We start from the raw sequence: 12,314 nt of genomic DNA, 5'->3' as shown, positions 1-12,314 counted from the left end.
TAATATGTCAAGCTTGATAGGCGTAAAATTGGTTTAAGTTTCCATTTCTGAATCAAGCTTGATGGATCGAAAATATGAATTACGAAATGCTGAACAAATTAATTTAATCAGCGGCCTAATTAATCCAATTTGGAGGTCTGTTTTAAATGATTTTAAAAAGACGTACCATAGCCATAAATGAGTTGTTGAAACGCTCTGATGTCTGAAAGTCTCCAGTCTAAATTAATTCAGATCAACAAGCAAAGCAAGAACGACATTGTGGTGCCTGTGGTGCGACTAAAGTAGTTGGCAAATTACTCTGTGTGCCAATTAAAACTTTAGATGGCTTGCCGCGCGGAGAATATTTGCAAACACCAGCCATTAGTGCGACAGAAGGACGGGCTAATGTTCTCTCTAGTTGCTGATAACGGTGGTCCAGACCAGAGTCAACAGCCTTTGCTTTATTGTCGTTTTAATTATTATTCTAATTTGGAGCACCAGATGTCTGAGTGGGCCCATTAATCATTCCGTTGCATGGAATCGAGAGGCCCAGTGGAAGGAAAATATCATTTTTATAGATCAGCGGATAATTAATTATCCTTAATTATAACTTCAAAAGTCATTAGCGTGAGGTGTGAATAATGGACGTGCTTGTCGGCGTCTTTTCTAATTCGAGAGTACCAGATCAATAAACTTTAGCCAGAGATAAGCAATACATCCGCTTTTTTCTAAATTAGCGGCAAAGTGGAAAGTAGAAGAATAAATCAATGAGAGAGACTTTTCGGTGCCGCAAGCGCAGTTGAATGAAATTTATCTCACTCCAAAACCGGCTGAGAGGATGTGAGAGATATTCAAATCTGCAATATTTAAATAGGATCGAAACGATATACCTGATAATTTTAATTGATTTTTGCTGTGCATCCAATTTATTCAGCTTGGAGAAGTTGGTAATTAAGAGCTTGGTTCATTCTATAAATAAAAAATGTTGAAATAGACAGTAGAAGAAAAATGCTCATGACATGAAATCTACTGTCACATTAAAATTAGTATCAACAAACTTTTCAGAAAGTTTTACGACCGGCGAGGATTATCTTAAATGTCAGAGTACTGTTTTTCATGCATCCCGCCTTGTCAACTTTCGCGCGGCAGAAATAAAAATTATGCTGCAAGATAAGAAAATCCGGCAGCGGCCTTAATTAGCGATGCATGCAGTTTATGATAATTAACTACGAGATTATGTAAGAAGTAGAGCCAAGGGGTTTATGGCGCAGAAGCATCTCTGGCTCTGCTGCTGATGCGGTGGAAATTTATTAGCGCAGCAGAATTCCCATCAGGCCAGTGTGGGCGAAAGCGTAATCCAACTCCGTCACTCGACTTTTTTTTGGGTTCGTTGCTGAATTATAATTTTTTATCCTTGCGGGTTTTTTTGTGCGTGCCGCAGGAAGACTTAAAAATACTTAAGCTGACAACGACCGCAATCATTATCCATCATAAAGGTTTCTCATCCAATGCGTTCTGTAAATCTTTAAAGTTAAGAAAGATGGTAGGAGGTTGGAGGGAAGCTTAAAATACTAATTAGATTAAGTATTTTGGAGGAAATGCTGAGCTTTAACTAATCATTTCTCTTAACTTACAATCCCCTCGTTTAATCCATACAGAGTCTCAGTTTGTGATAAAAAAATTTAGACCAAATCCAGTCTTTTTGCTTCATTCTTCGATTATCAAAATGTGAGTTTTGGTAATGCGTTAATTTTTAAATGGTTTAATAGTTCTGATGGATGCGATTTATTCAGCCCCCGTAGAGCAATTTGATTGCAATAAATTTTGTAAAAGAGGCGAATTAACTTCATGCTGGCTTGGCAGCTAAATTAATTTCACGCGAAAAGGAGCGATTTCCGTCTCTCAACGAGCGGGCGCACACATTGCTCGAAAAAGCTGGTTGGATTTATGATCTGGCTGAATTTTAAGGTGTTCGGTTTCATTCCCTCAACAAGCAAAAGCTCAAGCTGCACAAACATTTCGCGCGTCCGGAAGAAAAATTAATGCGGGCCCAGGCGAGCAAATATTTTTCGGGCGATAAAATGTGTAACGCCCTCGAAACGAGCTTTTGCATACATACACCGGTTTTATCTTTGTATACAACAACAGGTTGAGCGGCGTGCGTGTGGTATATGGTTACTTTTATTTATTGCCCACTTTTTGCGCTTGCTTTTATTGTTGCTGAGTCTGTCTCTTCTCTTTCATTGCCGTGGGTTTGTTTCTCTTTCATTCATGGACCACGACTCTTGTCTGTTTTATTGCTTGGGCCCTCTGCGCGTTTGTGCACACACAACACACTCGACCAGCTAGCTCTTTACTTTAGCCAGGGTTGTGAATTATAGACGTTGCAAAAGTTGCTCCCTAAATTTAATTTGCCAACCTCGCAACAACATTTCGACACACTTATGTTTTTACATTTTAAGATGCAAGCAGCTTAATAATTTATCGGTGTGTCTTACGAAAAACGATAAATATTCATTATTTTAATCAACTATCCTTTCTAGATATTTTTGCACATTTTTAGGCTTGTATTCAATTTGTCGCCCAAATCAGGTTCCCTTTGGTTCTTGGGATATATACATTGGTAATAAAATTCTTGACCCTTCGGTGCACCATGCACATAAATGTACATATCGTGTATTACGGAACACAATAAAGCAGTAAACAATTAATGGCGGACGTAAAGTGATTTAAGCTGTACAAGAGGGCATGCAGAGTATAATAATGCAGGCGAGGCGCAACTGCGCAGGGCAATTTTGCTGTTTGATGACAGAACGTGGGGATCAATCATCCATCATCCGAACTAATTGCATGGCTGGCCGACGTTGGCTCTGTCTGCGGGTCATATTTCGCAAATTTCGACGTGGGGGTTTGTGTGGGAGCCTTAAATGAAGAAAGCTTATCAAAATTCGATCTTAAAATCTAAAAACGAAAGAGATATTAATTTAAATGAAAAAAGCTGAATCACTCAATGAGTGATGGACAAAATTGTCCACGTATTTCATTCGTAAAATTAAAGAAAGTTGATTTAGTATAATTAATTCAGCACCGATCAATGTGGGTGTTTTAAGTTCAGCGTTGAGCCGAGCCAATCATTAAGCGGTGTCCCGTTTTCCCTACTTGTATTTATTTTGAGCAAGTGAAATGACACTCCAATTCCCTGATTGCAGGTCTGCGCTCACCACTCATTCCGACAACTCAACCTCCCCGCCGGCTCATCATTCAACAGTCGACGCAACGGCCCCCACGGGTATGCCAGGAATTCTTTGTAGACATTTCATTCCGTTCGATTTTCCTCTCGAGAATTCACAAAAACAGACAAATTGAAAAAGAGAGCGCCGAGAGAAGTAAGGCAGTGGAAAAGCACCAAAGGGCGAAGAGTCGGTGAAAAAGCTCAATGGCGTTTTCCCATTCAATATTAAAGTAGAGCGTGCGATCTCAACAACTGTCAAGGAAAAAATTATAAACAAAGCCTTGATTGTATTTTCGCGACAAGCAAAGGACAAATAATTTTCTTTCTAAGTCATGAATTAATTTTCATTTATTTTCATTCTATATACATCTAAAATAATCGTTTGGTATCACAGAGAATAAATAAAAATGGAATAAAAGCATACTTTCCATCATTATTTGATAAATTCCACAATCAATAATTAAATTAAATAAATAAAAATTAAAAGTTTTCATCGTGATTTCATTCGAATTTTACAGAGTCATTTCTACCAGGCAAGTTTTCCAGACAACTGTCTCACAAATTCGAAAAAGCGAGCTTTTTCAGCCGCATATATAGTTATCCTTGGAGACTACCAAAAAATAATAAATTTTTCACAGCAGGCACCTTGCGAATCGTGCGACCGATGCAAAACGTGACCAAGAAGGTTGGAGACACGGTCAAGATGAGGTGCGAGGCTGAAGGCGATCCACCGCCCAACAGCTTCAGGTGGCTGGTGAACGATGCACCCCTGCAGGTGAGATACCTTAATGGAGATTTACGGTCGCACATCCCCCAGCAGTCCACCTGCATGACACCCTCTTTTATTTATTTATGCTAGTTGCTCTGTTGGCCGGAGCCATGCCTGGGGAACGGGTCGCATGAATTATGCAACCGGTCGGGCTAAATAAATTGAAAATTAATTCACCAGCATGGTGTCAGATGTTTGCTCTTTCGTTCGCTCTCTCCGCGTGTGTGCATTAACTCATTTCTGAAAGCGGTCGCAGGCGAATTTTTCAGAAGCCTTTTCAGCTCTTTGTTTGCACAGCATTTGAATAAATACGTATTCAAATTTTTGTGTTCGAGGAGCTGATTTGCGTTGCCTAATTAATGAGCGGAACAGTGTTTGCGGTTTAAATAAGCGAGGAGACCTAAAACAAACACATTTGGAAAAAAAGAACACGCTTTATCCTTCTAAAGCAGCCCGTAATTTGACGTTCAATGCAGTTATGTGTTAAATGAACTCAGTGTTGACTTCAACAGTTTAAAGCTGCCGGAAAATTAGCTATCGTACTTAGTAAGGAAATTTAACGAGTGTTTTTTTAAGTCATCATCACTCAAAGGATAAAATTAGATTTGCAAGTAAAATGATACCAGCACGGTGTCGATTTCAGAAAATTGCGTATGTTCGGGGAAAAAAGGATCAACAGCTCAACGGACCTAAAAAAATTTTGGCTTCACGTTTTGGAATTCTTGACATTCCTTGGACGCATCAAATTGAGTCTAAAGAAAGAAAGCAGAATAATGCAAAAAATCATCTTAAAGCAATGCCATGCAGCATAAATTTCAATAAATTAAAACTATTTTGCTGAAGAAAAAAATTGACACCGTCATTTTTTCTCCATGAATATTGAGGCGCCTAACAGGAACTATCTCCGGGAAGAATTATAAATTCCTCATTAATTTGATGTGAATATTTTTGCCTCCATTGCATCCCAAGGGAAAAATCAATTTTGTATGTTATCAAATAATATTAAGATTTGGAAAAAAACACACTCCACAAAGCTAAATATCTAATCCCTACTCAAGCTGATCTCAATTTGAAGCGAGTGCGTACCCAGAAAAAATTGTGTGTGGTCCAAGTGCATGAGGTCACGTTTTTTCCACGAAGTCGGACCAGTATGAAAAGCTCGTCATCGAGTAAATTGGGTTTATTGAGTGTCTGAAATTTGATACGATCCTTTGCTTTATGAACAGGAGAAACGCAACAAAGTGACGATCCGCAAGCTGGGGGGCGGCGCGTATGGATCACGCCTCAGGATCACGGAACTCGAAGTGCACGACATGGGCTTCTATACCTGCGAGGCCATCAGAGGCAAGCAAAGGGTTTCGACCACCGCCGTGCTAAGGGTCGAAGTGGACAAATGGGGTAAGTTAATTATCCCACATCCATGCTTTGCTGTTGGTTTATTATTTCAGACACAAATCGTAAAACAGAAATTAAAATTCAGTTTTTAAGTACTTTCCCTTTTTGAATGTGACGGACAAAAATTATTTTCATTTTGGTATCAGATATTCAAAATAATTATGTTCCACTTAGGAAAAATTAAAAACTTGCTGGAATATGCCAACTAATAAATACATAAACACATATTTAAAATTATAACAAAACAACTTATTTTCAAAAGAGATCATCCTTGCCTCTACAACATTCTATAGATCATTTATGATTATCGTTTGAGATCCTCATACATTTTTGGGTCTTTTCTGTTCCCCCTTTATAGTGAAGAAAAATCATAAATAAAACTCTAAACGCTGAGTGCATATTTGCATAAATTACACTCTTCCTTTCAATACACACATGGGAAAAACTTGCTCCATAACTCAGGTGCACGTTGTGAGCATCTAAAAAAGGCGAGTAATAAATTAATGATGTCCTTTCCTCTCATGTCCCTGCAGGAGGTGGAGGGGCCGGCACCAACCTTCAAAACTACCCCCATTCGTCATTTGATGAATTCGACGACCTCAACGGAGGGTAAGATATATCTCACAAAATCGAAATCATCCCCCGTCACGCGCGATAATTTACATTTCTCGAGCCAGCGCGCGGGATGAGAGCGAAATTATATTTTGCTAGCTGCTAGGGTGCCGAGAGTCGAAATCAAATTTAACTTTTTTTGTGCTCTGCAAGGTGCAACTTGAAAGTCTTCCTGCTCGCTCCTTTTTCATCATTTTCTTGTAGAAGAGGCGAGGGAGCTAATTTTCATTTTCCTCTGCTCCGCCTGCAAACAGAGACAAGCTGAAGCTGCAATAATTGGCACCGAAAAAAGGGGAGACAAAAAGAATGAAAATGAAATCTTGCAAGATTTTGTAATCTCAAAGTGTAACAACTTTGAGATTGTCACAATGCAAATTTGGCACAAGCATTATTATTCATGGTATAAAAAATTCGAGGGTTTAATTTACTAATAATTCCGAGTGTCACCATTTCTCTATTTTAAAACCTAGAATTTATTGAAATTTCCTAAAAGACAATTTTCATATCAAAAATGTCGTCATAATAACATCCTGAGAATCCTGATAGTAATTATCATAATCGCCAGTTGTAATTTTTTTAATAGCTCAATTAAATTTATAGAATAATAATTTTCCCTGTGTATAAATGCGAGCTTTAATTTTGCAATGAACGGAATTTTGTGCCTATCAGAATAGCCTGCAACCCCTTGAGCTAGAGCACATTTCGCTGATCTTCGCCAGTGTAGCAACTTCTCTGAGTGTATCATTAAAGCCCCTGCAGCGCCCACGTTCCGCAACTATGACACACACGAATGAGAGCCCTTGCGCGATATGCAATCCGCGTGGCATCCATTGTAATAACCATAAAGATGATAGCATTTGGCTAGGTGGCAGCACTGCATGCCGCGCAGCAAAATGTCAATAAACCAGATGCGGGGTAGATTCGGATTCGAGATTTGAGAATTCGGTCCGAATGTTGAATTAGAATGGGGCCGTGGCTGCGAATTTTGTGGCCGGTGGCGATGGCCGTCAGTTTGGCCGCCGCCTCCACCAATGACACGGCAGATTACGCAGATCTAGTCACCACGACGAGGTAGATTGACTGTCAAATGCACTGGACACTTAGCGCATCTCTGCCGCAGCATCACTGTCATGGACCAGAGGTTTACGTTTCTTGTTTGTTTTAAGCTACCCTGATGTCCCCTCGCACAACTCGGACGAGGACATGGACGACGATGACTTGGGAGTGATCGGAGATAAAGGGGTCGAATTCGAGGGCGGAATCAGACCTGAAGACATTGGCAAGCATTCTGGCGGCTTCGGAGGCCACCTCGGGGGCCATCCGGGGGTGGGACTCGGGCTTCCTGGAGTCGGGCTAAGTCACCCTGGTGGGAATTTTTAAAAATATTATTGGATTGAACCTGTATTAATAGGCAAAATTGCGTATTTCAGACCTTTTGCCAGCTCACGCGCCATCTCACGCTGAAGAATTAGGATGTCAACCATACAGGGGCAAAGCCTGTGCCGAGTATATCGGCAATAGTTATGTTTATGTCACGGCTGCTGCCCAACCGATTATTGAAAAGAAGCTTTTAGCAGCTTTTTCTGTCATGAAGTCCTCTCGGTATGATGTTTTTTTTCATCGATAATTATGTTCAGGTGTTATTTATAATATTTTATTTCCTTAGCGACCTAACGCTGGGCTGTGCTGAATATGCAAAACCATCGCTTTGCTACGCTGCATTTCCAATTTGCTCTGAAGAAACAAGTAAGCCACGAGTTGTTTGCAGAGAGGAATGTGAAATACTGGAGCACAAACTATGCGCCCTTGAGGTACAGCCTTCGCATTCCATCTGAACAATATTTTCTTACAACAATTTTTACCGGACTAGGTCTCAATCGCCAAGAGGCACCCTTCAATTGGTCAGCAATTTGACCTCCCCGACTGCAGTTCTCTGCCTCCCGTGGGCTCAGATGAAAGCAAAGACTGTCAGCGTCTCGGGATTCCTAATGCAAAGAAAATCGTGATACCAGAGCATAATTGCTTCAAGGACAATGGCCATGACTACAGGGGAACTGAAAGCAGCTCTGCTTCTGGCAGACCTTGCATGTCCTGGACAAGTCAGCACTCCACTCTTAGTTTGGCAGCATTCCCAGAACTCAGCGGCGGGCACAATTACTGTCGAAATCCCGGCGGCCAGGAGCAGCAGCCGTGGTGTTTCATCGGCCATACGCAAAGGGAAATTTGCGATGTTCCCAAGTGTGGTGAGTAGTGACCAAGAATTTATACACAAAATAAATTGTTATATTTAAATTCAATATTTCTCATTTTGAATTGCCATGTCATCATTAATAGACAGAATTTAGGTATCTTTCTCTGTTTGAGCGTACTGAAAAATTTGTCATAATTTTATCAAAACAGTTATTTTAATTTTGAAATATGATAAACCGCATCTCTCTATTTATTATTCTGTTATTCCAGTTGATAACATGTGGTTATACGCCATTGTTGGTGCTGCCGGCGTGACCTTCATTGTCCTCTTGCTACTCCTTTACTGCTGCATTAGGATGCGGAAGAGCAAAGCCCGACGGCCCACACACGCGTTCCCGTCGCCAAGAAACGGTGGCGCCAACACAATAGGTAGGCACAAGTTCTGCGTCCTTCAACTTTCTGCACTGTCCCCTTCCTTGATTTCCTCTTAACAAGTGAACTGGCTGCCATTTTCAGGCAAAGGGAGTGGAATCATGATTCCTGGACAGCAGCAGGACTCAAGGCAGCTGGTTGAAATGAGTTCCCTGCTTGGCTCGCACCAGAAAGGACCTCGATCTGAAGGGGGACATTCTGGAGCTGGAAGTTCCTCCTCAGCCGGAGCTTGTAGAGCGAGGGAGTTTGTGCAGGAACACGTTCGACTTCTCCAGGAGCTTGGCGAGGGAGCTTTTGGTTAGTAGCAGTTGAAATGATAATTAATTTTAAATATTTATTTTGACCAATTAATAATTGTTTGTGTTGATTTTGTAAAATTTAGAATACTTCCAATTTTCAACAAATTGTTTTTTCCATTAAAACTTTGTATCTTAATGTTTCCTTATCCTTAACTAATGTTAAATCAAAATTTCAGGAAAAGTGTACAAGGGAGAACTATTGTTAGATGGAATGCCGACCCCAGTTGCAGTGAAGACGCTGAAGGAAAATGCGACGGCAAAAACTCAGCAGGACTTCCGCCGAGAGGTTGACCTGATGTCCGACTTGAGACACCCAAACATTGTTTGCCTCTTGGGAGTCGTCCTACGAGGAGAACCACTGTGCATGCTCTTTGAATACATGGCACATGTAATGATGTGATTTTATCTTAATTTGTTCGTTTGTAACTTGATCCTCAATCATAGGGTGATCTCCATGAGTTCCTAATGGCCCATTCCCCATTCAATGAACCAGAGGCTGGTGAAATCCGCCGACCTCAACTGGACCAAACAGATTTCATCCACATTTCCATTCAAGTAGCTGCAGGTAACTCTTTCCGAGTGTAGTTGAAATTGCTATTTAACTGATTCTTTACTAGGGATGGAGTATTTGAGTGGTCACCACTATGTGCACCGAGACTTAGCTGCTAGAAATTGCCTAGTCGGAGATAATCTGACTGTGAAAATCTCAGATTTTGGGCTTTCTAGAGATATTTACTCCTCAGACTATTATAGAGTACAATCTAAGTCATTACTCCCAGTAAGGTAAGAAGGATCTAACTTATCTATTTGACAGCTTTTCACTTTTAAATATCTGATTAGGTGGATGCCACCAGAGTCAATTTTGTATGGCAAATTTACTACTGAGAGTGATGTTTGGAGTTATGGAGTGGTTCTGTGGGAGACCTACAGTTATGGTTTGCAGGTAAACACTTGATTTTACTTAAATGAATAGGAATAATTAAGTTTAACTCGGTGACAAAATAACATTGCTGGTGGAAGTTTCTTTTCACGCCTTCTAAAATCCTTAATTATGCTTACAAAACAATAATATTTAAATTTTATTTAATTAAAAAAAATTGTTTCCATTTCAGCCTTACTACGGTTATAGCAACCAAGAAGTCATCGATATGATCCGTTCGAGGCAACTCCTCCCATGTCCAGAGTCGTGTCCATCTCGCATCTACTCGTTGATGATGGAGTGCTGGCACGAGGTGCCATACAGGCGGCCATCCTTCCCTGAGATTCACGCACGACTCCGGACGTGGAGTGCTATGCCGGCACCCACTCCTTCACATGGTAACTTTTGTGTTTAGTGTAATACAAATTGCCATTTACAAGCTGGATTAAGTGCACCCATAAAGGGCACTTGACATCTAAACCCAATGAAAATCTGGTGTTAATTGGCTGTTTCATGTATTTTTGCATGATTTTCCTCTGCTTTCTGGCATTATGGCGTTTTGATAATTATGGAAAATTACGCGTTAAGGTGCAATACGCACCCAATTTAACGGTATAAATCCAGCAACATTTTTTACTAAATTATTCAAAATTAATTAGTTGCAAAATTCTATTAACAAATTTTACTCCGAGAATAGTCACGACCACTCATTTTCAGCTGGGTTTGTCAGCTAACTAGTTGCTGAAAAAACGTCGCTCCCAAGATTTAGAGCTTGAAACCAACAGAACTGTAAAATAATCCGCAAAAATATTGCTACACTGCAAGCTAAGGAAAATTCTTAGTCATGATTAAAGATCTCATAAAATCAGAACGTCGTATTGCCTTAAAAGCTTTGCTAAAAATGTTCAAATTTTTGTATCTGTGTGAAAATAACAATCGGTGTTGCCAAGTGCCCACTCATGGTGCATTTTTCGCCGGAGAGCCCTTTACATGGGGTTGATTTGCAGTTTTCCTGTGATTGCAGGCGCGCCCAGCATAGGCGGCAGCAGTAGTCAGCGCTCCAGCACTGGTCCAAGCAACAACACTGGCTCGACCCAGTTGAGTAACCACCACCACCCGCAGCATCACCACCAGTACCAGCAGCCCTACGCCTCCAGCCCTTTCAACACCTTCAACCCCAATGTGCCCGCCCAATACAATGCAGTGCAGTACTTGCGGGGTCAACAGCAGCAGGCCTGCCAGAGCCCACACAGGGGCGGCGGCCAACACCACGTCATGGGAGGGTACCACGGTGATGGCAAGGTTTCCAATATCTAAACTCTGAGGAATAGCAGGTTTTTCAAGATCTTTTCCTTCCTGAGAATCGTGATTGAGGATTTTATTTCAAAAACTAGTCGGGCTTTTCCTAAAATCTATTGATTTAAATTATTTCTTGAAAGTTATTTGGAATAATTCTTTCCAAACAAAACGAGATTTTTGATGAAAAACCTGTGAATCCTAAATTAAACGCGTGGGATGCTTCGTCGACTGATCAGTTGAGATCTGGAGGTTAATATCAACAGGTGCAGGGTGGCAGCTTAAATTATTTTCCGCGAGTTTGGTTTGGCAACTTGCAAAGTCTACTAGCTAGCTAGTACATTTTAGAGTTATCATCAGACAATATTTGGCCACCCTGCACGTTTTAACCAAATACCAAAGTAGGATGAATTTCACTAATTCTAAGTCTGACGAATTGTAAATTGAATAACAAAATTTAATGCACACCACGGGCAGACACGTTTGTACAAATCTGTGAAGCTATAATTTTGTGGATGTACTCCAACAACCGCAATGAACAGTCACGCGAATGGTGTCATTTTGTATAAAAGCTATTTTAAGGAAGTAATATGGCATCTATATGTAAATGTTGAGTGACATGTACCTTGACAAAATGATGTTTGCCATACCTCTCTTTAATTATAAATTGCTGGACTCTTGTCAATGTCTAGATGTCACTTGGTTGTGTAGCTGTTGTATTTCTGTGCCACCTTAAAAATTTATTTATTGTAACCTGTAACTGCAGCTTCTTCAATTTGTCTAGTATTTGGAGATTGTATCACTAAATATCAATCAAATTTGCATTTAATTTCCTTAGTATTTTGGTGCAGCTCTGCAGTGGAAATTATTTTAACGCGCACAGATGGAATGTGCAGTGCTGATTAAAGGAATTTGAATCACCCTTTTTTGTTATTTTATTATGGTTGTGATTTATGTCATTTGAATCCTTCATGTGTACAGAGGCAAATTTTGTAAAAAAAAGAATAAACAACAGAAACCAGATAGAATTTTTATCATGCTGAACATGGATTAGTCTGTGTGATTTTTGTAAATATAAGCATACCAATTTACTCACTTGGCTTTAATTTTATATTTTTGGAACCATCAGTAACATTCATGTCAGTGTATTTGGAAGGTATTCTGCTACTTTTGCAGAGTTGCAGCAAATAA

The 12,314-nt window shown here is 40.2% G+C and overlaps 1 protein-coding gene across 5 annotated transcripts in view; it reads left to right on the top strand.

Annotated features, from left to right (window-relative positions):
- LOC135937793 (inactive tyrosine-protein kinase transmembrane receptor ROR1-like) overlaps positions 1-12,214 on the top strand; it is an 89,838-nt gene extending 77,624 nt beyond the window's left edge. Inside the window, exons 3-18 of one of the 5 annotated variants that reach the window (XM_065481036.1) lie at positions 3,189-3,268; positions 3,853-3,986; positions 5,207-5,378; positions 5,909-5,984; positions 7,154-7,353; positions 7,418-7,589; positions 7,654-7,798; positions 7,858-8,230; positions 8,448-8,606; positions 8,694-8,906; positions 9,085-9,296; positions 9,353-9,473; positions 9,526-9,691; positions 9,749-9,851; positions 10,021-10,225; positions 10,852-12,214. In XM_065481036.1, coding sequence (XP_065337108.1) covers positions 3,189-3,268; positions 3,853-3,986; positions 5,207-5,378; positions 5,909-5,984; positions 7,154-7,353; positions 7,418-7,589; positions 7,654-7,798; positions 7,858-8,230; positions 8,448-8,606; positions 8,694-8,906; positions 9,085-9,296; positions 9,353-9,473; positions 9,526-9,691; positions 9,749-9,851; positions 10,021-10,225; positions 10,852-11,144 — 2,824 coding nt within the window. In that variant the 3' untranslated portion in view covers positions 11,145-12,214. Of the gene's footprint in view, positions 1-3,188; positions 3,269-3,849; positions 3,987-5,206; positions 5,379-5,908; positions 5,985-6,678; positions 7,059-7,153; positions 7,354-7,417; positions 7,590-7,653; positions 7,799-7,857; positions 8,231-8,447; positions 8,607-8,693; positions 8,907-9,084; positions 9,297-9,352; positions 9,474-9,525; positions 9,692-9,748; positions 9,852-10,020; positions 10,226-10,834 lie in introns of those variants that run through there. The other 4 variants (XM_065481037.1, XM_065481035.1, XM_065481038.1 and 1 more) reach the window with 4 other exon arrangements.
- The last annotated feature ends 100 nt before the right edge of the window (positions 12,215-12,314 follow it).

Source organism: Cloeon dipterum, chromosome 2 (genome assembly GCF_949628265.1).
Source record: "Cloeon dipterum chromosome 2, ieCloDipt1.1, whole genome shotgun sequence".
Taxonomy (NCBI): domain Eukaryota; kingdom Metazoa; phylum Arthropoda; class Insecta; order Ephemeroptera; family Baetidae; genus Cloeon; species Cloeon dipterum.
The sequence above is the reverse complement of the archived record's forward strand: the minus strand, read 5'-3'. Positions and strand labels throughout refer to the sequence as shown.